The sequence below is a fragment of the Heterocephalus glaber genome, unplaced genomic scaffold, assembly GCF_053883595.1.
Source record: "Heterocephalus glaber isolate CG9 unplaced genomic scaffold, H.glaber_assembly_v1.0 deba00001479, whole genome shotgun sequence".
Taxonomy (NCBI): Eukaryota; Metazoa; Chordata; class Mammalia; order Rodentia; family Bathyergidae; genus Heterocephalus; species Heterocephalus glaber.
This window is the reverse complement of record NW_028258316.1, coordinates 21,661,146-21,686,547: the sequence shown is the minus strand read 5'-3', so window position 1 is coordinate 21,686,547 and position 25,402 is coordinate 21,661,146. Positions and strand designations below refer to the sequence as shown.

The 25,402-nt window shown below is 40.4% G+C and overlaps 1 protein-coding gene across 9 annotated transcripts in view; it reads right to left on the bottom strand.

The window, feature by feature from the left end:
* The window catches only part of Fkbp15 (FKBP prolyl isomerase family member 15), a 63,985-nt gene that overhangs the window by 654 nt on the left and 37,929 nt on the right, over window positions 1–25,402 (bottom strand). For 2 of the 9 annotated variants that reach the window (XM_087182859.1, XM_087182857.1), the window contains exons 10-27: window positions 25,259–25,401; window positions 24,737–24,794; window positions 22,402–22,509; window positions 19,991–20,093; window positions 19,397–19,503; window positions 17,728–17,842; window positions 16,257–16,366; window positions 15,878–15,985; window positions 15,364–15,458; window positions 14,101–14,203; window positions 11,961–12,132; window positions 10,016–10,152; window positions 7,717–7,872; window positions 6,601–6,699; window positions 5,503–5,622; window positions 4,728–4,835; window positions 3,759–4,474; window positions 2,633–2,729 (exon numbers count right to left, since the gene is read on the bottom strand). In XM_087182859.1, coding sequence (XP_087038985.1) covers window positions 2,633–2,729; window positions 3,759–4,474; window positions 4,728–4,835; window positions 5,503–5,622; window positions 6,601–6,699; window positions 7,717–7,872; window positions 10,016–10,152; window positions 11,961–12,132; window positions 14,101–14,203; window positions 15,364–15,458; window positions 15,878–15,985; window positions 16,257–16,366; window positions 17,728–17,842; window positions 19,397–19,503; window positions 19,991–20,093; window positions 22,402–22,509; window positions 24,737–24,794; window positions 25,259–25,401 — 2,655 coding nt within the window. Of the gene's footprint in view, window positions 1–18; window positions 2,730–3,758; window positions 4,475–4,727; window positions 4,836–5,502; window positions 5,623–6,546; window positions 6,700–7,716; window positions 7,873–10,015; window positions 10,153–11,960; window positions 12,133–14,100; window positions 14,204–15,363; window positions 15,459–15,877; window positions 15,986–16,256; window positions 16,367–17,727; window positions 17,843–19,396; window positions 19,504–19,990; window positions 20,094–22,401; window positions 22,510–24,736; window positions 24,795–25,258; window position 25,402 lie in introns of those variants that run through there. The other 7 variants (XM_087182856.1, XM_087182855.1, XM_087182853.1 and 4 more) reach the window with 5 other exon arrangements.

Here is a 25,402-nt window from a genome sequence, read left to right as displayed (position 1 = left end):
CAAAACAGGAAAGAGTAGTCAGTCCTCACTTGTCTCCGCCCCCGGCTGGTCTTCCTGCCTGGGAGGTGAAGTGACTCAACATCTGTCCCTGGCTCCAGGTTGGAAAGGAAGTGCACTGGAAGAACCAGCCCAGAGGCCTGCAACCTAGGCTTTCAGATAAAGCTGAGATGGCGTGCAAAGAGGAAAGCAGGCTGGCAACAGAGACAAAAAGACCAACTTTGTTTGGCTAATTTTGTCATTTATTTGTGAAGCACATGTATTGATTTGACAGATTTTCCTCTCTTGTGGTAATTCACTTTTCCTGTGCAGAAAGAGGAGTCACAGAGCAGAGTTGGGAGTAGGAGAAAGAAACAGCGAAAAAAAATAGCCCTGAGAGAGGAGAAAGGATGCAAGAAGTTGACGGGAGGTTGGGAAGAATACAATTACATCAAAACAACAGCTGTTTGGCCTAAGATAGTAGCCTGACTGGCTCTGGATGTGGCTCCACCATTTGAAAAAGAGTTGAATTTAGAGGGCTGGCCATACTTGCAAGTGGAGAATCCCCAAACATGAAGAAAACCCAGGGACACAGGGCCCAGCTACCCACAACCCTGGTCTCTCTCCACCCTTGCTCCTTCCAATCAGGTAGGGAGATAAAGGGGATTAAGGCATGCTATAGTTTGGACATTAAGTGTCCCCTCAAAAACTCTTTGTTATTAAAGGCTTGGTCCCCAGCCTGGCACTTTTGGGAGGTAGTGGAAACTTTAAGAGATGGGGCCTGGGAGGAGGTCTTCGATGCTGGAGGGGATCCCCAGGAGGGGATAGGACCCCATATCCTGGTTCCTTATTCTCTGCCCCCACCATGATGTAAATAATTTTGCTCTGCCACATGTTCTGCCTTGCTTTAGGGACAAAAGCCACAAAGCCAATCAACCATGGACTGAAACCTCTGAAACTGTGAGCCAAAATAAATCTCTTTATAAGTTCAGTATTTCAGTTATCATCTAATAGTAACAGAAAGCTGACATGGGAGCCAAGTAGAAGATTCTCCCAGCTTTTTCATGACATGAGCTCCTGGCTTTTTCTCTCTGGACTGGCAGGGAAGAGGTCCTACAGAGGCAGCGGGGATTGATGCTAGAGACAGGCATGAACCAAACAGTCTCTGTTAAGCTATTTTCTGCTCAGTGAGCTCCTACTGACCAGAATCAGTCTCCATGGAGGCCAGGATCATGGAAGGCAGCATGTACAGAGGCCTCTGAGCTAATCCCACTGTCCACCTGCTAAAAGAACTGGTATTTCTCTGGGCATTAATGAGGCGATCTCTAAAATTCTGACAGAACAGGACTTAAGTGTAGCTCACACATTCTGTTTTCTTTAAAGGCTCTGGCTCTACCCATTCACCAGCCATATAACCTGAGTTATATTATTTGACCTCTCTGTGCCCCAGGGCTCTGATCTATAAAATAGGGAAAGAGTGTCTACCTCACTGGATTAGTAGAGGATTAAATGAGAATGTGAAATAGTTTTCACTCCACACAAGAAATAGATGTTAACTTGGTGGTGTTAGCATTAACAATGTGCTGCTAACTTAAAAATTCCAACTATATATAGGGCAATCACTTGGGATATGTATTTTCCCTTTTACTCTTTTAGTGCAGAATTTGTACTTGGTTTTCTCAAATCAAAATCAACTTTTTTGAGAAAAGGCTAATGGGAGGAAATGTACACTTCCCTCAAACCAAGACAGGCAAAAGAGAAGGGCCATGGTATAACAAGCTAGGTCCCAGATCTGTCACTGCCTCTTGGCAAAAAGCAAACCCCATTCTCAATGATACATGATGGAACACAATTGGCCCCCATTCAACCTCAAATTTCTGTTGCTAGAAATGTGGACTGAAGTCTCTCTGTCCCTCACATCTGAAACTCCCATCACAGGAGTCACAACAGCCCACAGCCAGCCACAGTGTTTAACCTAGCATGATGGGGCACGGCAGCTACATCAACTGGGGCTCCAATTCAGGCTCTCCTAGCAACTTACTGTGCTGGCCTTGCATTCTTGTGCTCTGTGAATCGAGGTGATACTATCGATAGTGAACCCATCTGCTCCCCAGGTGTTGTGATGACAAAACAAGGTAGCAGCTTGGAAGCAAGCTGAGTAACCAAAAGTGATTGGAAACAGGTATCTTAGGAGCCTGGGGTTTCAGTCTTTACCCCACCATAAACTCCCTCTGTAGCTTTAGGTAAGTTATTCTTCTGAGCCTTGGTTTCTTGGTCTAATAAAGATGACAACAAGGTGATCTTCAAAGTCTTTCCCAATTGTAAAATATAAATAATATCCTAGCAGATCTGGAGAAACCTGGGGCTTTCACGTGTCACTGCAGGATTAAGCAGCCCACAATTCTTCACTTCAAGTGAAACTAATTCCTATGTGGCCAGAGATTCTAACTCTCTTTCAAGAGTAAAGTGGCATCTGACCATCCCCACCATGCTTACAGAGCTGCCCTCTCCCAGCCCCAAGTTTGCTCCCACAGGGCCCTGTACACAGAGTCCAGGCAGGGGGCCACCAACAGACTCCACTTCTCTTCTCTGCACCAGTGGGGAAGGGTCCCCAGGTGTTGGTGTGAGGACCTGGCAGGGCCTGGGATTTCCTTACCACCTCATCTTCATCCTCCTCCTCAGGCTGTGCTTTGGGCCTCGGAAGTTTCAGAGTTGCTCCTTGAAACAGTTCTTCCTCTTTGTCCCCAGAAAGACTGAAGGAAAATCAAGTCATAGACAATGTTGCTGTTCCTGCTCCAGGCCACAGGGCTTTGCAGCTGTGAAGGTCTCCAGCCTGGGGTAAGAATTGCTCAGGAACTCCTCCCCCTTCATGCCAGTGGCTGTTCCCATACCCCACCATGGACCTTTCCATAGCCAGAGCAGTCCTCTAAAGCTAATAAATCAGACCACATTACTCTTCTGCGTAAATACCCTTAATAGCCTCTCACTGTATTTACATCACATCCGAACTTTTAACAGTGACACAATCTCATGTATTCTGGCCCTACTTGGTTTTCTGACCTCAACTGAACACCATTCACCTCCTACTTGCTGTACCTTTTTTTCTTCAGTTCCTTGATTGTAACATGTTCCTTCCTACCACGGGGATTTTGCATATACTTTTCTCTCTGCAGTCTCTTCTTCCTGCTCTTGGTATGGATGGCTCCTTTCCATCCTATCCTCAGGTCTCAGTTTAGACATTATATTGTCAAAATCCTTTCCTAACCACCCCATCTAATTTAGAATGTCCAGCTCTATTCTCTGTTAGAGCACCCCGTTTCTTTCTTTTAGCACTTACCCTACTTTTATAATATATAAGTACATGTTTGTTTGTTTTCCCCATTGGACTGTAAGTTTTTAATTAATTAATTTTTGTTTTGTTTTGAGGCAAGGTCTCACTTAGTTCAGACTATCTTTGGACTCACTATGTAACCCAGGGTGGCCTCAAACTCATGGTGATCCTCCTGCTGCAGCCTCCTAAGTGTTGGGATTATAGGAGTGCGCCACCCTGTCCATCTGAACTATAAGCTTTTAAAACTCATGAACCATATCAGCCCCGACTACCACACCATCAGCACAGCTATCTCAGAGTCCTGTACATGGTAGGTGTTGTAGAATAAATACACGAGTGAATGAACGAATAACCTAGTCAGTATCTAACCAATGAGTTGCCACCAATGAAGTGGACAAAACAGAGACAACCTCCACACATAGCCACTGACACTGTGCTTACAGGGACATACCTGGAATGCTGAGAGTTGTGGCTGGGTCTGAGGGCGGCCTCTCCAGCTGCAGTACTGGACTCTGTGCTTGATGGTGCTTCGGATGGACCAGGGAAGCTAGCGAGAGCCTCATCTCCTTTGAGCTCTGGGGGCTGGGGCTTTCCTTCTGGGCTTTCAGGCTCCATGGCTGGTGGGTCCCCCTTCTCTGGGTCTGGAGTTAGTGACAGTGTCCCAGAGCTTTCTTGTAGAGGGCCATGTGGGGCTATTTCCCCAACATGTGCCTTTCCCAGTGGGTTGTCAGGCTTGGCTGTCATCAGGGAGGCAGCAAGTGTCTCCTCACACTCAGAGTCCGTGGTTATAGGACCTGGGGGCTTAGGGGGAATTGAAGTTGGGGGCCCCAGAACTCTGTGGGCTGGGATGGAAGCTGCTTCAGGTGGGAGGAAACCATCTTTGGTCTCTGAGAGCATCTCTGCTTCTGAGGAGGCCTCCTCCCTTCTCTGTATACCATACTGGGGTGTGGCGAGCGTCTGTGGAGGCGACGAGGCAACCTCCTCAACCACCTGCTCCGATGACACCACTGGGGCCTCCTGTCTCTCCCTACTCAGAGGTGCTGGAGACAGCCTAGGAGTGGCTGGGCCTGACTGCTCCTGGGATGGTCTCTGAGGCTGCTCTTCTTCCTCACTGCTGCTCTCTTCCTGTTCTCGTTCCTGCTGGTTCAACAGCTGCAAAGTCACCATCTGTTCAAAAGCCAAGAAGAGATGGGTTACAAAAAGAAGACAGCAAGCCATGCTAATTCCTCAGTCCACATAACATAGCTGTCCACTTGTTCAAATGACTGTGCCTCTCCTTGTTAGAAGAGCCTGGCATATTCAGCCAGGAACAATCATTCCAGGAAAAACCAATTACATACTGTCTTACTTGCAATCCTTTACAGGGTACTTAAAGCAAAATACCATTCCAAAGAAATAGTTAGCAGCTAGCTGCCTATACCTTGATTGTACTCATGATGGTCCCCAGAATGGTTCTGCCATCGTAAGATTCTTCCAGCTCAAACTCTCCCCTCAATGACTGGAACACCTGGTTCATGATCTTCTTGACCTGTGTGATTATCAAAAACATATACTACTAAAATCAACTCATTAAGAGATGCACTGAAATTCCACAGATGGGTCCGGAAGGCTAACATGATGCCATCTTAGCATTCTACACAGCTGGCCACAAATGGAGATACTGAGAGCTGTCAGTGTGGAGAGGGCAATATTAAATAAGAAGCACACTTTGACAGAACGGTTAGCCATAAGTCCCCTGAGATTAGTGGGTACTGGGTGCTGAGCACAATGCCACCCTCTATTCTGTGATTCAGAGGCACTTCCTATGTCTATCAAAGGCTCAGAAGAATAGGGCCCTTTCTGGAATTGCCAGAGTCAAAGGTTCTAAAGGGGGCTGGAGATTTAGCTTAGTGGTTCCTCCACCTGCCTTGCAAGCGCAAGGTTCCGAGTTCGATCCCTGGTACCAAAATAAAACAAAAAAACAAAAAAGAATTGGGGTGGGGATTGAGCTCAGTGGGTCCGATGCCTGCTCCACAAGTGCAAGGACCCAAGTTCAATCCCCAGTACTAAAAAAAAAAAAAAAAGGTACTAAAGGGTTAATTTTTAGGTCAGCAATGAAACATACTGGCTATATGCTTTCCAAATGCCTGATGTGCACATTCCACCCCTTGTTGTGATACAGTCTGCTGCTTCTTCAAAATACAGTACTAGCTCACCTTCTCTGAGGGGTCAAGCACTTCGACCCCAGACCTCTGGGATTTGCTGTTCTCTAGTTCCTTGATGTGCTGCTCATTTTGTTCTATGAGGGATGTGACTTGGGCTTGAAGGGCTAAACACTGCAAAACAAACAGACCATGGTTGTAGCCTCAGGAACATGGACTACTATCTAAAGGTCAGGAAACCTAAATAGAGGAGGAATTCTAAAAATTAAGCCACAATCTCACATAGGTCTGCTGGGAACACTTCCTCAGCTGCTACCCAAGACCACTGATGCATAGCAGTCTATTTCCTTATCACTCAATTCAAAAAGAAGGAATAGGTAAGAACTATAGTCACATACACATAAACATTCAACATCAGCAGCAACCTATTTACCTCCAAAATGGCTTCAAAGATCACTCAGTTAAAGGTTTTTGACTAGATACTTTAAGGAAAGGAACTGACCTCCAGATATGGGACTTTCATACCATGACCCTGAACCATCTACTACCTCTCTCTTTTTCATGCCTGAAGGCTCAATCCCATCTCAATGCCTTTGCACAGAATGTTCTGCCTCCCTAACTACTTAACACAGCTCCTTGTCCTTGGCTGTGCTTAAGAGTCACCTCCTCTGGGAAGCCTTCCCAATTCCCCTAGGCACTTCTTCTTCTTGGACCCACAGCACTTAATGCATATCTTTGTTTCCCTTTCTTAACTGTGGGATTCTTGAAAACAGAGTTCTTTGTGTGCACTTTCTCTGGCACAGTGGCTGAAACACAAGTGACACTCAATACATACTTGCTGAATAAATGAAGGATCAAATAAAAATGGAAAACTTGTTCCTAAACACTAATGCTGTTTTTAATTTTTCCAGGTCAGTGATCTGTCATTCCACATCAGTATACATAAGATAACTGACAAACTGAACAGTGACACAAATGTGTTTTTGTTTTCATGCTATTAACATGTCTAGAATCAAATAGGTCTATAGACCTTGAGCAGCCTGCTGGGCTCCAGTCAACTAGGCTGCATAAACTGCCTGATCCTAGGAAAGCAGCTACCTTTTCCTGAAGGTATGTCAGCTTCTGCTGGTAGGCATCCCTCTCCGCACACACCTCCTGGTACTGCTGCAGGTGCTCGTCCTTAGCAGAGGCCAACAGATGCTCACACTTTGCTTCCCAGTGGGTCTGTAGCTCAGCCTGCACTTGGCTCAGCTGCCAAGAGAAAGCAGAGGCCACATCCTAGTGGGTTCTGTTGCAATGAAGGGAGCCCATTCTCCATCAGGGAAAATATGTGAATGGCCCAGATTTAATCAAGAAAAGTCTGAAAGACCTTAATTACTTTTTGAGTAAATGTACTTTTTAAATGAAGGAAGAGTCAGGCATGGTGGCACATGCCTGTAGTCCAAGCACTTGGGAGGCTGAGGCAGGAGGAGTGCCATGAGTTGGAGGCCAGCCTGAAGTACTTAGCAAGACCCTGTCTCAAAAATAAATGAAGGAAGGAAGGAAGGAAGGGAGGGAGGGAGGGAAGGAAGAAAGGAAGGAAGGAAGGAAGGAAGGAAGGAAGATAGATAGATAGATAGATAGATAGATAATCACTGGTTGTTAGAACTCCAAAAGTTGTTCCAACCAGATAAAGGTGTGAGTGCCCAGACACGTCCCTGGAAGACAAGGCCATAATGTGATCCTCACTTCTCAGGATCTGTACCCTAAACTCTATAGGTTCAGAAACATTGTTTTTTTTACCTTGGCAAATTCCCAGAGGTGATTAAATTGAGGGTACCAGTGCCCTCTAATTAAATAGATTTACACATTTTTAAAGGCACAATGAGAAAGACTACTGTTGAAAGGACTGGACATCCAGCTGTGTCCTGCCACTGTCCATGGCTTCCCTTCCTGATTACCTAAATGAAATCTCTTCTCTTCAAGGTTGATAATATACCTAGAGGATATCTAGCCACTGAGGACTTTGCATGGTTAGAATTTTTTAAGAGATTTTTTTCATGTTTTACTTATATAATTAGATATTAATGAACTAATCTTTAAAGAAAGAAAAAAGATTCTCCATTTGACTCCTGCTCTTCTGCATATATTTTGATTACTTTCTTCAACCTTTCTCCAAGGTAAAGAATATCAATTGGAAGAAATGATCCTGAAGGATAAGGAAGAAACTATAAGTTTTTCTGAGTCCTTCACCTTTTTATTTCTAGCGTACTTCACTTTTTCCATTACCTGCTCTGCAGCTGCTTGGTCTGTGGACACTCGAGCCTTTATCAAGAGCTGTCGAAGTTTGTCCAATTCCTCCTGGTATGACTTGCGGATCTCATCTATCTCCTCCTCAGCCTGGGAGCGCTCTTGAGCTGATTTCTTTTTCCTTTCCGAGAGGTTCTTAGGAATAAGAGAACCACTATCAGTTCTAGCTGGTTACCAGAAGGTAAGTAGGGGTGGTGGTGGTAGTTACTTAGATGAGTCTGTACTCCATTTCCAGAATTACATTGAACATTCTTGGCTATTAAGAAAAACTGTGATGAGGAAAAGGCAAATAAGGACTTTAATACTCTATTAAGAGCTAGTGAACACCCTATTTTTGGTGAGAGCACTGGGAAGCTGATATTTTCATACCTTGCTGGTGGGGATGGCAATCTTGTGAAAAGCTTTTAAAAATGTACACACCCAGAAATTCCACAAACTGTAATTTACTTTAAGGAAGCAATAAGTCATGTTCATAAAGATTATGCTCTAAGCATAGTCACTGAAAACAGTAAAACTGTTTTAGGTAAAACTGAAAACAGCCAAAAAAAATTTTTTAAATGGTTTAAGTAAAACTAAAACTGATAAAATCATAGAAGAAACTGTAAATGTAGACGGAGATTTCTCCTAAGAGGGCACTAGGCTTTGTTAATGTTTTTTTTGTACCGGGGATTGAACTTGGGACCTTGTGCTTGTGAGGCAGTCAGTGGAACCACTGAGCTAAATCCCTGGCCCTTTGTTAATGTTTTATTGAACTCCCAGGAAGTCATTTTTTTAAAATATTTTTTTATTTTTTAAATTTTTTTTTTGGTACCGGAGATCGAACTCAGGACCTTGCGCTTGCGAGGCAGGCAGTGGAACCACTGAGCTAAATCCCCAGCCCTTTTTTTTTTAATATTGAAATTGTTCTAGAACATAGAAAAAGATAAAAATGTTCTCATTTTGTTCTATAGGACTAATTATCCTGATATTAAAATTTCAACCAACAAAGATAAGATATACTACAAAGTTAAAAGATAGCAAACTGAATTGGGCATGGTGGTGCATGCCTGTAATCTTAGCAGTATTGCAGCCTAAAGCAGGAAGATTACAAGTTTGAGCCTAGCATAGGCAACTTAGTGACTTAGCAAGACCCTATCTCAAGATAAAAATAAAAGCAAGGCTGGGGATGTATCTTAGTACAAAAGCCATGAATTCAATCCCCAGTACTGCAAAAACAACAACAAAGCACCTGCCTGGCAAGTGTGAGGTTCTGAGTTCAATCCCAGGTACTGCCAAAAAAAAAAAAAAGAGCAAAATGGGAAGATATTTGCAACATCTATGACTAACAGAGGACTGATACCCTTAATAGGATTTAACAATCATATTTACCAATAGGAAAGAGGGGTAAAGGACATTAAAAAGTGAATTCGCAGAAGAAATATAAGTAGGCATTAAATACATGAAAGAATTCTAATAAAAATGCACAGCAAAATAAGCTATTACATTCCACCTGTGATGTCAATAAAGATTAGAAGTGATATCATACAGAGAAATGAACTTATTCACACATCACTGGAAGTGTAAGGAACACATTCTTTGAGAATAATCTGGCAATCTTGATAAAAAAAATTTGGGACGTGCAGCATTTCCATGGATCCCATGATTCCAGGTTAAGCAACTGATTCTTTAAGAATGCTCAAACAAATTCACTAAAATAAACATACAGTATATGGATGTCCACAGCAGCTTGAAATAATGAAAAAGTAGAGATATAAATATATACTGATACATAAAAAAATTAAATGAATTATGGTACAGTCTCATTATTATGCAATAGCTACAAAAAAAATGATGGTGGGCTACAGATCTGTGACAGAGTGCTTGCCTAGTGTAATCCGGACTTGGATTCAACCTTCAGCCCTGCCCTACTCCCAATATCTCATTTTTGTCCAAAACAGATGTCCACAATACATTTTAGAGAAGTATTAAACATGAGCCCATTATAGTTTAAAAATGTTATCAGCATATGTACATGTATGCATAAACAAGTATGGATATTTTATGCATACAGAAAACAATCTGCAAAGATCACACATACCGTATTTATAGTTATTATCTCTAACTCTTAAGATGAGAGAAGGGACAAAGACATTTTTTACTTTATGATTTTCTGTATTATTTACACTTGTTTTAATGGGTACATACTTTTGTAATTTTTTAAAGGAAAATAAAAAAGTTTACTAAATAGCTAATGCAGGCTAGTTGGGTCCAAGAGAGAAACTTGGCTTGTGGAACTTACCTTTTCCAGGGACTCCTTCTCAGCTCGAAGGTCTGACAGTTCTTCCTCCAGAGCTGTCAGCTTGAGTTCCAGCTGCTTCCGGGTCTGCTTTTCATTTTTGAATTTGGACTGTGCTTGTGCAGAGGTTTCTTGAAGCTCTGGGAGAGAAGAGCAGAGAGACTCACTGCACAATTAGAGCAGCAGTGGGCAATGTGCCGACCCAGCGGCCCTTCCAAAGCTGCAGGTGTCAGTCTCCCCATCCTACCACACAAGCATCCAGCTCTCGCTTCTGCCAGCCATCCCCTCACAGACCTGCAACATGTTCTAAAGAGCAGTAAGTGGCTCTCCCACCAACCCATATTTACCCCACAGAGAGTCATCTCTAATGTATGTGTCACCTTCTACACATGCAAAATGAAAAGAAATATTCCAGAGTCAGAGATCACCTTCAAAACTGATCACTCTTGCGATTTCATTTCCGTTACCATCTTACCACACTAAACAGACCTTGGTTTAGTTTTAGCCCTGGTCCTCCCTCACTGACTAGGAAAGATAAGTCTCAATTTTCTTGGTAGCCAGGACATTCTGCCAAGAATATGCTTTCAAAACATTCCTTCTCAAAGAAGGATTTTGGGGATTTTTTTTTAAAAACATTTAGTGTGCCAAAATCTGTTTGAAGAGTTTGAGACTCTTGTGGCTCCAGAGTTAACTGTCATAGGAGACCACAAAAACAGAAGTAAGAGCTGTCTGATACTCAAATCCAAGACTGTCCAACACATATTTGCCTCACATGGACTTGAGAGATCTTCAGGTATCATTTCACTAAATTACATCAGTGCTTTTTAGCTCTCTTAAGCTGAGAACTGTGCTTCCACCCAGCTCTGCTATCGCTTTGATCCCACCTATGCTTTCTGCATTGGTTTCTATATAGCAAGGTAGATGCGTCAGTATGCTAAACTTCACAAATCTATTAGATCACCTAGTCTTTTTTTTTTTTTTAATTTTTTTAAGACAGGGTCTCGATAGGCAGTTCAGGCTGTTGTTGAACTCGCTATGTAGCCCAGGCTGGCCTCGAACTCTCAACAATCCTCCTGCCTCAGCCTTCCAAGTGTTGGCAGAGTATGCACCACCAGGCTCAGTAATCACTTTGTCTTGAACACCACTTTTGTACTAGGCACTGAACTACCATCCATGGAGGAAAGTACTTTACACAGATGAGTAAGATATTACCCTTGCCCTCCAAGAGCTTGAATTCTGGAGGGAAGAACAGACACAACATAGCTTATCAAAGGCTAACTGTGATAATAGTCATAGTAATTCACTAGGTAAAAAGAACTGTAAAGGAGGGATCAAATGCTCCAGGAAAAACTGAGAAATCTTCTGAAAGAAACAGACTTTAGAGAGAACTGGAGGCAAACATTGGTGAAGCCGATATTGGTGAAGACACCAACTCCAGAGAAGGTTATGGATAAAAAGCAAAACAGGATGAGCAGAAGCACAGTCAGCAAGACTTACGGTAGAGCTAGAATGAACTAGGCAATGTAATGGACGACAAGCTGGGCAGAGGGGCCTGAGTGACAGGCTGAAGAGTTGCAACCTATTTTCTAGGAAGGAGGACACCACAACAGGAAGTACTTCTTTCTCAAGCATCCACTGAGTCAAAAGTTAGATAAACATATTAACTCTTCCAGACATATGAAGCCAGTCATAAACATCAAAGATGTTGACATAAAACTTCCTTAATAAAGGGGGAACAGTGGGAACTGATCAACTCCGAATGAATATAGTCAGTCCTTCTGTTGTCCTTTATGTAAAATAATCACATAGGCTTTTGACTGGTCCACCTTGATTATTGGCTCAGTCCTTCATAAACTTCAGAAGTATTATATCAAAGGATCTGAGAGGAAGGAGAGTTAAATGCCTTAAGGTTAAATGGCAACAATGCCATCTACCACCGTGGACATACCTGAGAGTTCTGCCTGCAGTTTGACAACCTGGCCTCTGAGAAGATCTATCTCCTTCAAGCTTTCTGTGAGCTGCATCTGCAGCTCTGTTTCCTTCTTTTGGTGCATAGTCATCTTCAGCTGCAGGTGAGAGACCTGTGCGGTGGCTGCTGCTAACTCTTCTGTCACCTTTGCCTGAACAGTTACAAAGGTTGAGATCACTTTAAATACTGGTGTTCTTCGTCCTAAGTGGTGACCTAATCTCACAGGACCCTAGGCTGACTGAATTGATAGACAGAAAGCAAGCTAAAGCTACCCTTAAAATTCTGCAAAGTCTTTGACTCAATTCTCATGCAGAAAATTTGTCCTTAGGAAATACTACAAAAGATAACAAAAATTTTGCTACAAGGATGTTCAATTCTGGATCATTTGAAGTAGTGTTAAAAAAAAAAAAAAAAGGAAAGCTACCAAAAAATGTTAAAAAATTATGATACATCCATCCTGTATGTAGCTATTAAAAATAATGTTTAAGGCAGGGTGTGATGGTGCACCCCTATAATCCTAGCACTCAGGACACTGAGGCAGGAAGATAACCATGAATTTGAGGCCAGCCTGGGCTATATAATGAGTTCAAGGCCAGCCTGAACTATACAGTGAGACCCTGTCTCAAAAAAAAAAAAGTTTAAAAAAATACTTAATGGAATGGAGTATAGTCGCAACTTACTGTTTTTTGTAACTGCTTCTATCATTTTGTACATTGTTAGTTTCCTTCCACAAACCATTCTTAACCTCAACCAGTTTCATGAACATTCGTCAAAAATTTGAATTTCTACCAATCTGATAGATGAGAAACAGTATTCATGTCATTTTCTAACTTGTCTATAATGAACATATATTTTCATAATGATATTTTTAGATTTAAATTGAATACTTTCAAAGGCAATCAATTTCTAAGTCTACAGTTTTTCCTATAAGTACAATAGTTTACTTTTCTTGACTGTTTCAAGTATTTTATTTATTTATTTTTTTATTTACTTTTTGGGTTTTTTTGAGGTAGGGTCTCCCTTTGTAGTTCAGGCTGGCCCTGAACTATGTTCCCCAGGCTGGCCTTGAACTCGAGGTGATCCTCCTGCCTCAGCCTCCTGAGTGCTGAGATTACAGGCATGCCCAGCTCAAGTATTTTACAAATTGGGCTTTTTTTTTTTTGGTACTGGGGATCAAACTCAGGTCCTTGCGCTTGCACAGCAGGTGGCGAAACCACTGAGCTAAATCCCTGGCCCTCCAGCTCAAGTATTTTAAATGGTGCTCTGTATTAGCCAAACATGGACCAGGTTCACTTTAAAGAACCTAATATTCTGAAGTAACATCTGATGAAATTTAAATGTCTACCCTGGAAAATGCTCTAATGATATTCTGAATATTATGGACAATACAATAATGAGTAAAAGGATGATCAATAAAAAAGAATGATAAAGAGAAGATAAATCCCATATCCATTTCACCTCAACCAATGTGCTCCCATAAAATATAGGAGAAATTAAGAGGCCAGAAAAGGCAGTGAGGGTTGCTCTGTGGACAACTATTCCTAGCTGAGGAGGGATGGCCCAAACAAGAAGGAATCTGCTCTGGAAAGCGTCACTGGAAGAGGAGTGGGCTCCTGAGTCAGTCCCATCCCAACAGCCACCAGCATCTTCCTTACTACAACTCCAGCATCAGCCAAAAGTCCTCATTCTGAAAGGATGAAAGTCCAGAAGAACTTTCAAATGCTTTGGAACATCCAGATAAAGGAAGAAACTAAGCATAATGAGGGAGCAAACTAGATAATTCTAAACTCCAATAAAAACAACCTACATGCTTGTTACCTGACAAAATAGGATACTGATTTTTGTCAATAGAATGAATTTATTTTCTATCAAGCTTGTGTAATTTTTACCTTAGTCAAATTACTAAGGTCAGTGATTGTTTCTGAGTCAACTTAGTGCAGACTATATTATAAAACACAGATGTGGATGATGAATATATGGAATCTGTTGAAAGATTTCTAGTTCTCTTCCCAAAGGTGGCAAGAATTCTGCTGAAAGGTCAGCTGTTAAGTATGTACAAAGGACCACTGTTCAGCTCAATATATCCTGACCGGGGCATTTCTCTGCACAGTTACTTTACCTTCTCTTGTTCAGCATGCAATACTCTTGCCTGTGTGTTTTCTGTGGCTGTTTGAAGTGAGTTGTTCCTCTTCTCCATCATCAGGTTACTCTGCTCAACATACCTGTGAAAGAAGTAAGGAAAAAGAAAGCATTTATCAAGCATCGAATGTATGTCAGGCACAACCCAATGCACATTCAGTCCTTGCAACATTGCTCTACACTTTTATCAAAGCAATCCAAAAGCATTTTGTTTTCCTTAGATCTGTAGTGATCAAGTTTGGAGGTAGCAACCTAGGTCAGAGGTGAACTGCTCTGCATAATGAAGAGGAGAGAAACTTGAAAGCTCTGTGTGGTAAAAGGGGATGAGGAGGGAAAGCGACAGGAAGAAGACAGCTATAAGAGACAGGAAAGAAGAAAAGATACTCTTTGGTCTCTGCCATATGGGAGATAAGAGACACTGGACGAGAGAGATACAGAAGAATTTTTTAAAGTGAAATTGTGTTGTAGCATGTTCTCTTGACCCTCAAATCTTTAGAAGGAGCCACAAAAATTATAAAATGCCTGGATTTGATACAGAAATCAGTGAGGCTATGGTTAAGTCCTGGTTAATAAAGAATCAGTCCATACAGAAGAGAGAAGAGTTGACATCAGAGTTATTGACACTATTTTTAGAGATGAAGAAACTGGAGGAATAAACAAAATGATCAAAGCCACAGAACAAATGAGGGACAGAGCCAGGAGTCAAGTATAGGTCTGCCTTACATCACAGTCCACTGAGCTCTTTCTACTGAAAAATACAATACGTGATAATTTATATTAGGCAAGGAACTGAGCTAGCAAAAACAGGGCTGGTGCCAGGCATAGTGATGCATGCCCGAAATCCCAGTACTCTGTGAGGCTGAAGCAGGAAGATCACAAGTTTGAGTCCAGCCTGGGCAATTTAGTGTCTTAGTTAGACCCTGTCTCAAAATAAAGAATAAAAGAGCCCAGAATGTAACTCAATGGAAGACTCTGGGTTCAATCCCCAGTACTGCTAAACAAAAACAAACAAACAAAATCCCAAAAACAATTAGGGAGGGAGTTATAGTGCTCAGTGGTAGAACATGTACAGATCTCTGGGTTTGATCCTCATTAACACACACACACACACACACACACACACACACACACACACACACCAGAAATATACATATGCTGCCCAAAACAAACATGTGCATTAAATTGGGTATTTACACATTAAACCCTTTCGTCCATCCTAGCCAGGCCCCGTACCTGTCATTACCTCTGATTCCGTTCAATTAGTTCACTAATCTTGTCATTCTGTTCTTCTATCCGACTACTCTTCTCAAGGATCTCTTGCTTCAATCTTTCATTTTCCTAAATTCAAAATACAGGATATACAAGGTAAGTATATTAAAGTGCCAGATAAAAGGGAATCAACCTGTGACACTGCTAACATATTTTGAAATGAAAAACTAGCTCTTTATGTCCACAGGGATAGAATAGCTAAAATAATACATCAAATTAAACCCAAATACAAATTTAAATTTCTCCAGTGGCGTGAGTGTATAAATGGCTATAAAATGAAAAGTTATGAAATAGGGCCAAAAAGCAATGTTTTCTTCTCACTACACAGATAAGTCACTTGGACTAAATTAAGCCATAACGGATTCTCCAGAATTTTGTAACCAGTATAGCATTTATCACATGCGCTCTGTTTCTGGGGTAGAGGTTTTAAAAGGCAGCCTATCTAGGGAGAGAGCAAGACCAAGCGTTGTATTCCTAGTCAGGCTCACCTGAATGATTCGCTGGATGTTGCTCATAATCAGACTTGTTTCCATTGTAACTGACATGCTAGGAATAAGCATGGAATTGCCCGCACTATGCTTCTGTAACTCTTCAACCTACGAAAGGGATATAAGAGAGAACTTGTGAGAAAGCTTAAAGCAGAGAAATGGGATTGATCCAAGATTCTACTATTTTTCTGAAGGGTTAATAAGTTCCTCAGACAATTGCTAAACGGATTCCAAAATGATGACAACTGAACTCCAAGGGAAATAACTACTACTATGAATACAGGAAACCACACAAAAGTTTACCTATAGCTCTGGCTGCTCCCTGTTACAACCAATTATACCCCATCTATCAACATAGCCCCAACCCTCACTCAGTCACCTTAGTCATAAGATGATCCATTTTATCAGCCACTTTGCTGACTGCCATTCGAATTTCAGTGTTATGCTGCCGGGCTTCAGTCATGAGAAATGAAGCCATGTCACCTGATCCTAAACAAACATAAGCCAAAAAGAAACTTACACAATGGGAACAGAGGAACCTGTAGGAAGAAATACCAATAGCTCTTTTACCAGAGCAGGAAAAAAATGTCCTAGGAAATACCATATGTGATTTTACACTGTCATGAGAAATGTAGAAGAGATGAAAAAGGGAAAGGACTTCAAACTAACAATAACTAAGCTGTGTCCTTGGAAAATGGATGGAGGGCTATATTCTGGTCCAAAGGCACCACTTCTAGACTGCTAAAGCCCTGGCAGCTCACTCTGCTTCCCCATTCATCCGACTGCATGCCAGGTATTGTACAGCAATGAATGAATGTTGTGCCCTTGGTGGGCTCTCAGTATGATGGTGAAGCTGACATGTAAACTCATTATTACAACAAAGTATTTTAAGAGCTAAAAATGGACAATGGGTGCCGCTGCCTGCCTTGGAAGCACAAGGTCCCAAGTTTGACCCCTGGTACCACAAAAAAAAAAAAAAAAAAAAAAAAGGACAATGTACAAGGTATGAAAAAGCAGCACCCTGAAAAGGTGAGACTCATACATCACTGTGTCCCTGGGACAGAGGGATAATGTCTGAGAGGGGTTTCCAGACTGTTTTGATGGGCAAAAGGGTTTTCCAGTAGGAAAAAAGGAGAGGAAGCAATTAGCACTCTGGAGCTACAAGTTATGTTGTAAGATGTACCTGCTTCTTCCTCCCACTGTTAGCATAGTAAGGTGATTGCTAGGCAAAAGACAAACTGCAGAACAAGACAGGCTACCATCATCACAGCTGTTTACATTTCATTTTGCTGTGTTTATTCCCATACAATACTCACCTTGTATATGCACATAAAATGGCTGAAAGGTCACTGAAATAAATGTTAACAGTGTTTCCTATGATCGAAGGGGCTTAACAATTGGGAAGGACAGTAACTTTTCACTTTGTACTCCTTTGAATTGTTTGACATTTTAGTATTATCACAATTGAAAGTTTTAACAAAGTAGTTTTCATTGAGATACTCAACACTCACAGCAGGCTTCATGCTTTCTCTCTTTTTCTCTAAATTATAGCCACTTGGAGGCATTAAAAGGTCTGATAAGAGAAAATGCAAGGAAAAAAACCAATAGAAAATGGACGCAAAGGAACTTTTGAAGCTAATGAAAATATCCTAAGAATGGGCTGTGGTGATGAATACACAATTCTGTAAATTTCCGTAAAAATCTTTGATTTGTATACTTAAAATGACTGAATTGGCTGGCATGTAATTTTGCCTCAACAAAGCTGTTGCAAAAAGAACAAGTAGAGAATGCTGGGATGGAGGAAGGGGAGTACAGTGAGGGTGGAAGATAAGAGAAGAATCACTCTGTACCTTGAAAATGGGGAGGCTGGGAGAGCGGTGCCGGGTACAAGGGCCGAACAGGTTGCAGCTGAGAGGTGACTGAGGCTGCCTGGGGATACGCGTAGGCTTGTGTACCTGCATAGGGCTGAGAAAGGGCCAAGGTACTGCTACTTTACGAAATAGTCTTGCCTTTCTTTTTTGGCTTACAGTTTCCTATGGTAGCACAAAGCAGATAAACTGTGAGGACACGCAAACTCACTGAAGTTGGAGAAGGATGAGATCAGGGTGGGGAGTGGGTAACAATTGCAGCAGTTATTTGTGGACCCAGGGGTCACTGAAGTCCTGCCCAGAAATTGAGGGACAGATATCATGGCTCACTATCCAGTCTTCTGGTGATATCATTAATGAAGTAGGATTTGTTCCCCACCATCAAGACTATTGTTTTAGGAATTTTTTTTTTTGGTACCAGAGATCGAACTCAGGACCTTGCACTTGCAAAGCAGGGGACGGAAACACTGAGCTAAATCCCTGGCCGTGTTTTAGGAATTTTTAAACTAAGCAAACTCTCCTTAGTTTCCACTGAGGCAAAAAGGAGAAGTGTACATTGAGATTCCAAGACAAATCATCCAGTTTCCAAAGGATGCCCTCCCCCTCCTAGGTTGTGATGCTAATCTCTGTGACCAAAAGCTCATTTTTCTCTGAACCCATCACCTCAATTGTAAGATGAAGATAATAATATCACTTTGTAGGATTATACTGACCAAATTAAGTGATACAGGTAAAGTTCTTAACAACTGGTAAATTGACTGCCTGGAAGATAGTAAATACTCAATAAATGGCTGCTATCATTTTAATGAGGGCAGTTATTCTTCCCTGAAACGAAGAAATCCAACTCATTTCCAGGAACAGTTACAACTGCGCATCTATTATTTAAACAACAACAACAACAACAAAATCTTAGTCTATATTTGCCACTGAGGGAGGAGTGGAACTTTCTGGTTTGGTACTCCCCAACCTCACAGAGCACAGTCTGCCCAACACCCCTTCATTTAGAACCACCAAGAAAGCCCCTGTTGTCACTAAGTGTATGTATTACCCATCAAGTGTGCTTGGGCAGAGAGGAATCCACTGCCCTGGCAAATAGCAGAGGCAGATAGGCTGCTGCCACTGCCTTCTGTGGTAACAGAAAAACAAACAAACAAACAAAACCCCCCAAATTCTACTTCAAGAAATTACTTTCGCATCACAGTAGAGTCCAGCTGTATTTCCTATACACCCTCCACCCTCAACCCAAAGACATTCTGCTGAGTACAGTGCAGAATGTTAGCCTATCCACTGTTAGAAAAGAACACAGAAGACATGAGTGTATACATCTCAACTAGGTATGTGTGAAAAGGAAAGGAAACACACTGATTGGACCTTTGCTAAGTGTCAGGCCCAGGACTTTACTAGGAGCTTTGCTGTTCTTGGATTTAATTTTCACATCTTATAAGGCAAGTAATCCTTTGCCCACTTTAGAAATAACCAAGGTGTGATTCAAGAAAGGAAGAAAAAATTTCACACTCTGACTTTAGGGGACAGCTACTATGTGAAGGGGAAAGAAGGAAATAATCTACCTATAGGTGTGTAAGAAGAAGAGACTGACCAGAACCACAATAAATTATAGCTTATAATTACTATGGTTTAAAAATGTCGTTACCTGAAAGGACTGGGCATTTCCAGATACAACTGAGTGGGAATCGAGAGATGCAACTTGCACTAAGGCAGCAGAGGGTGCGTGAAGCCCAGAAACAGACGACTGAGGTGCTAAGATAAAGCAAGACATTTTCACTGTTATCTATCCTTGCTTCCTGGTATGAATCTGCAATAGCACCCTAAATACCCTCCATGGTTCAGACTCAACTACTTTCCTGAACCAGTCTTCTAAAACCAACTCCACTGGTGTCCCAGTAGTAGGCTAGTGGAAGGAAGTGGGTATTCTCATGTGTCTCTGACTCAGGCCTATGATTCCATCAGCTGACAGGAAGTGCAGAATAACATACTTGGAGATGTCTCAATTAGTTGAGGGCACATTTCCAAAACTGGCAATGTGACATAGTAAAAGTCATAATAAGCAGGCCAAATGCATTTCTAGTAGGAAAATGCCCTACACAGGGGCAAAATGACAAACTGTATACCCTCATCCAGCCCTTAGTACTAAAACAACAGAGCTTAATAGTATAAGGAACAATGATGATAATTTTGGTACTGACTCAATTCAAAGGCACAGAGCCTCAAGAGGTTCCCTTCTTACCCTGTGAGGTCATCTGCGGTAAAACTGGATGGGCTGGCTGAAAAGAGGGCTGAATGGGAGGCGTCACCAGGGGCTGCCCAGGTCCTCGAAGAGTGTTCAAATCCTGAAACGGGCACAAGGCTTTGGTTACTATGCTTGAGTCCTTAGCTGAAGGCTAGGGCTGACTGCTTCTAACACAAGGTTTTCAGGAAAAGAGGAAGGAAAAGCTTTCTGCTTAGAAAGCTAAGATTTGAGGGTGTGGGTTGTGGGGAAGAACTACTCACTTATGCAATAGAGTAAGAGTCCTCTATGAAAATCATAAATAATTAAATACGGTTAATTTCCACAAATGTTCTAATATTTTCTTGTCTAAAACAGCCAAATAAATAGTTCTCTGGAATGTATCATTTCCCAAACCAGCAGCTACCTTAAGACTATCTAATCTGTTCTCATAAAAGAGGGAGTCTCTCAAAGAAACCCAGGAATGATTGAACCTCTCCTCTTTTGCCAAATAATACCCCCAGGCCTCAAAGCAACCAGTGAAAATCAGACAGAGTAGGTTTCACAGCACCTCATTAACATGCTGGTTTTGGATAATATAGTTTTAGAGTGTTTCCCACTCTTTCTTTTCATAAAATCCAAGCTAAACAGAGTTATCCTACACCTTCCTACTTCATACAAGGAATAGAATATCTTGAGGCACAATACAAAGTGACTATAATCTCCTATGCTATAGTTCAAGGGCTGAAATCTCTTGATCATTCTTTTATTTCAGAACTTCCTCTCAGCTCAGATATTTTCTGGAAAAACACCTCAGTTTTAGATCATTATAGCTCGACATCAACCTAAATGTTTAACAGTAAAGTAAAAGAAACTATGATAAATCACTATATAACACAGATTTGCTTTTACAGATAATATTTTGCTTAATTATTTGTTTTACGGATATTAACATGTTTATGATATAACATTAAGTTTAAAATTCCAGTTACAAAGCAATATATAAAAATAACACTCCTTTTAAAAATACAGTTTTTTTTTTTTTTTTTTTTGCTCAAATTCTTTTATTGGTACATTTTAGGTATACAATACATTTACATTTATCGTTGGGTGCTTGTTCCTGTACATGATGTATCTTGGTTATTTTTTCCCCATTACCTGTGTGCCCTACCCCTCAATACAGTTCTTTTTATTTATAATGTCAAATTATTTACAAGTAGCACTTCAAATTTTTACTAAAACACTGTATTATTCAAATTTTGTTTTCAGAATCCAGACAACCAATAATAAAAAGCCTCAGAAATCTTATCTTCCTTTAAAATGTTACACCTATTCAGATCTTTTCCAAAAAGAAAACAAAATTATAAAAAATAAAGGCTATATTCCGTCGCCTGCCACGCAAGCACGTGGTCCCAAATTCGATCCCTGGTACCAAAGAAAAAACAAAAAACAAAACAAAACAAAAATAAATAAATAAAAAAAATAAAGGCTATTTCATAAAATTTTTTAAGAACATCATCTTTTCTTCATTTTATATTAAAGTGAAAAAATCTTAAAAATCAATCTCTCTTTTTTTTTTTTTGGTACCGGGGATAGAACTCCAGTCCTTGCGCTTGGGAGGCAGACGGTGGAACCCCTGAGCTAGATCCCGGGCCCTCTCTGTATTTTGATTCACTTGAGGAAGCGTGGTTTTATTCAATAAGGAGCTAACCACTGGGAAAAGAATTAAAAATTTAGATCTTAATATAATAACTATTTCTTTTTTTTTTTTTTTTGTACCGGGGATCGAACTTGGGTCCTTGAGCTTGTGCAGCAGGTGGCAAAACCACTGAGCTAAATCCCCAGCCCCTACAATAACTATTTCTTTAAAATACATATGATATTTCTAATATCTGAAAGTGGAAAGGCTTTCTAAGCACAATGTCAAAAGCAAAAAACAAGGGGAGAAATTGATAAGTTTGATTTCAATAAAATTCTTAAACTTCTGATTAAAAATAAAAATACCACACACAAAGTCAAAAGACATAACAGTTTGATCTTTAAATAACAAGAAGTATCAGTGGGAAGACCAATATTTCCCAAAAGGATCTTACCATTCAATCAACAGGTATGAATTGGCTACCTGCTATGAGTTGGACATCTTGCTGCATAAACACTGATTTTTATGCACAATAGATTTTAATGAATGAAGCCTAAATTAACTACTTTAAACTGCCCAGTTCTTTTGGTAGATAAATACGGAATTACTTCTGTTTTTCAGGGGAAGAACTAATCACAGAAACATATGAACCAATATTAATTTCTATAATTTTGCATAGAAACCTTCTAAATAATAATTCTGAGTTAGAATCAGAAAAGCAATAATTTCAATCAAAGGAACAGAAGATGGCAGCATCTGTACTACTTATTCTAATATAGTGAGGGGGACATACTTCCATTTCAGAGTCATTGGAATCCAGCTGAGGTGGAAGGATGGGCAGCATGGGCTGGCCCATTTTAGCCATCCGGGAGATCAACTTGGCCTTGACTGCATCAGGACTCTATAAAGAAAAGAAAGTCACAACAGTCATGTTGATTACGGTTCATAACCTTCAGGCAGCTTTCTCTCTTTGGCTCTTGTATCAAATCCTCTTCAAGTCCCTTACCATATCGCTTTGAAACCATTTCCTCTAGAAAATGAGAATTCTTTGTTCTAAATTGGGTCTCATTTAACTCTGACTTGACATGGACCATACACTAGATCCTATGCTAGAAGCTTGTATATCAACGGGTCCAGTACAGTCTTCAAAGTGGAGAGTACATACCACTAAAAGTGCCCAAGATGATCTCCTGGGTACAGAAAGAAATGATCATTTGCTCCATCTTTATTTTGTAGTGATCAATATAAAATATTGTTTACAGGGATTAATAAAATATAATTTGTCAACAGACGTATCTGGCAGTCTACTCACATTTTTTCTTAACTGACAGAGGTACATAATCAAAAGAAGTTGGATACATCAAGAGAAGCGGGAGGACTAATTATATAAACCATAGCCACACAGTGAAATATGATGATCTACAGATTAAAAAATGATTAAGAAATCACTGTATACATTAAGATGAAAAGATACTTATATTGCTATATATATAAAGCAAGGTGCATAATATATATAGCATGCTATTTTGTGTGGGAAAGGAAGATTAAAATATACATTCCTATATGCTTTCCACCTGCAAAAAGATACACTGAAAGAATATATTAAGAAACTACTGGGCCAGGGATTTAGCTCAGTGGTGCCATGCCTGCCTCGCAAGCCCAAGGTCCTGAGTTCGATTCCAGTACCCAAACAAAAAGAAACTACTGAAAGTAGTTACCTAACGGGTATGAGATAGAATATGGTGGGTGGGAACAGAAATATGAGAGGTTGCAATGTATTTCTTATTACAGTACAATGATAACTGTACTATATAAATGTAATACCTATTTAAAACAAAAAATAAAAACTTAGAGAGAGCAAAATTATACAAAAAAGAAAGGTTAGGTTAAAAAGGTTAGCCTACTAGAAGATACTGAAGCTCAGAAATAGGTGGCAAGAGCAGCTACAATTAGAGAAAAGAATGGAACCCAAACTGGACATTTTGTTTGACCGTCCAAAGATCTGAGATTATGATTATTTTAAAATTTTCTTCTGATTCTTTAACTGAGCTAACTGGGTTTAGGAGATCACTTTTCACGCATATCAGATCAATTATATGCTTGGTAATTTCTACTTTTGGCTAAATACAAACAGGTAAACTAGCACTGGCGTGAAATGAAGTATCGACTTCATTCAGTGTTAGTTTCCCAATGTGGTAGAGGAAAGCCACAAGGGTTTAGAATTGAAGTGCCACAGCTACTACCTGGTCTACTCCCAGCACACTTGACCCTTCCCAACCAGGCAGGACAGGCAGGGCTGCAGTAAACTACCCTTTACATCCTTCCTAAAAGCATTCAAATCCAGATCTTACTAACAGTATACTATTCCTCTCATCTCACAATTGGGCAAATACAGAGGTCCAATGACCCACTCAAAGACAGTTAAGTAGTGAATTTAGTCCCAAATTCCTCTGAGACAATAAAAATTTGAAGAAGATATGTAGCATTAGCAGTAATTATAACAAGAGCAAATGTTTACTGAATCCCTACAATGTGCCAGACACAATACTAAAAACTCCATAAGCATTATTTTATTTAAAAATCATAAACAGCTCTTTGAGATTGGGACTATCTCCACTTTACAGATGAGGAAAATAAACCTGAGATTAAAGAAGTTAAAGCTGCTTAAGGTAGCAGAGAAAACTGAGGATTAATCACTAACATATTCCTTTTGGAACAGTATTTTTAAAATTGAAGTTCACTATAAATGAAGGGCTCCTCCCCCAATCTAATGGCATTCTCCTAATAACATGTAATCATAGCTACTACTTTTTAAAGACATATTTTACATAGGCTCTGAGCTCAGAGCTTTACAAATATCTCTAATTCTCTCAAGAATGTAAGAGGAGGCTTTGAAAATTATTTCCATTCTAACAATGAAGTTAAAGATCTGAAAAGTTAGATGATTTTCTCAAGATCTGACTATGCTAAAGCATGACTAACTTACACTTACAAGAAATGGATAAAGGAACCATTGATTTCTAGCTAAATCAAGAATTTGTAATTTTTTTCCCCCTCTAACCTGCTATATCTTAGGCATCTGAAACCTCTCTACACTGCAGGTGAGGGAGACAGATTCTTATACTCACTGAGTTTATTGTAAGCTGTTCACTCAGGGAGTTAGATTTGGTCCGAAGAGCTGGTTCCCTGAAAGTAAATAAGAGATATTTTAAAATTAAAAACAAAATCCACAACCACAAACCCAGATTATGCTGGATGAACAAAATGTTTTTGAAAATATTCACCAACTTAGGTCTATAAAACACAATTTTAACTCTTCTTTAAAAGTCTGCATAATCTTTGAATGCTTGTGAAGATGAATAACTTTTCATTCAAATGCTTTACTTCTTTTATATATATTCATGAAAAAAGTATATGTATACCCTTTGTTCAATTTTTTCCCAGAATTTTGTAGAGAATCTTATGTGAGTTAGTGCTTTTACAGATTATGAATATTAATCTTTTATCAGAAATACTTTCCCCATTTCCCTGATCCCACTTTTTTCCAGTTATTTAAAATTATTGTAGATTTTAACTGGAGTCCTTCTGAACCCCTCCATGAATCACTTTTACAAACAACAAAAGAGCTTGACACAAGGCCAGTAACTCACCCTGATCTGAAAGGCACTGACGTGGGTGGTGACACAACAGGCCCTGCAGAGTGGCTGTCAACACCAGGTATGGGAGAAGGAGCTGCAGAGTCCCGGGAACTAACACTATGCCCATCAGAGCCAGAATCTCTGCCAAACTTCACC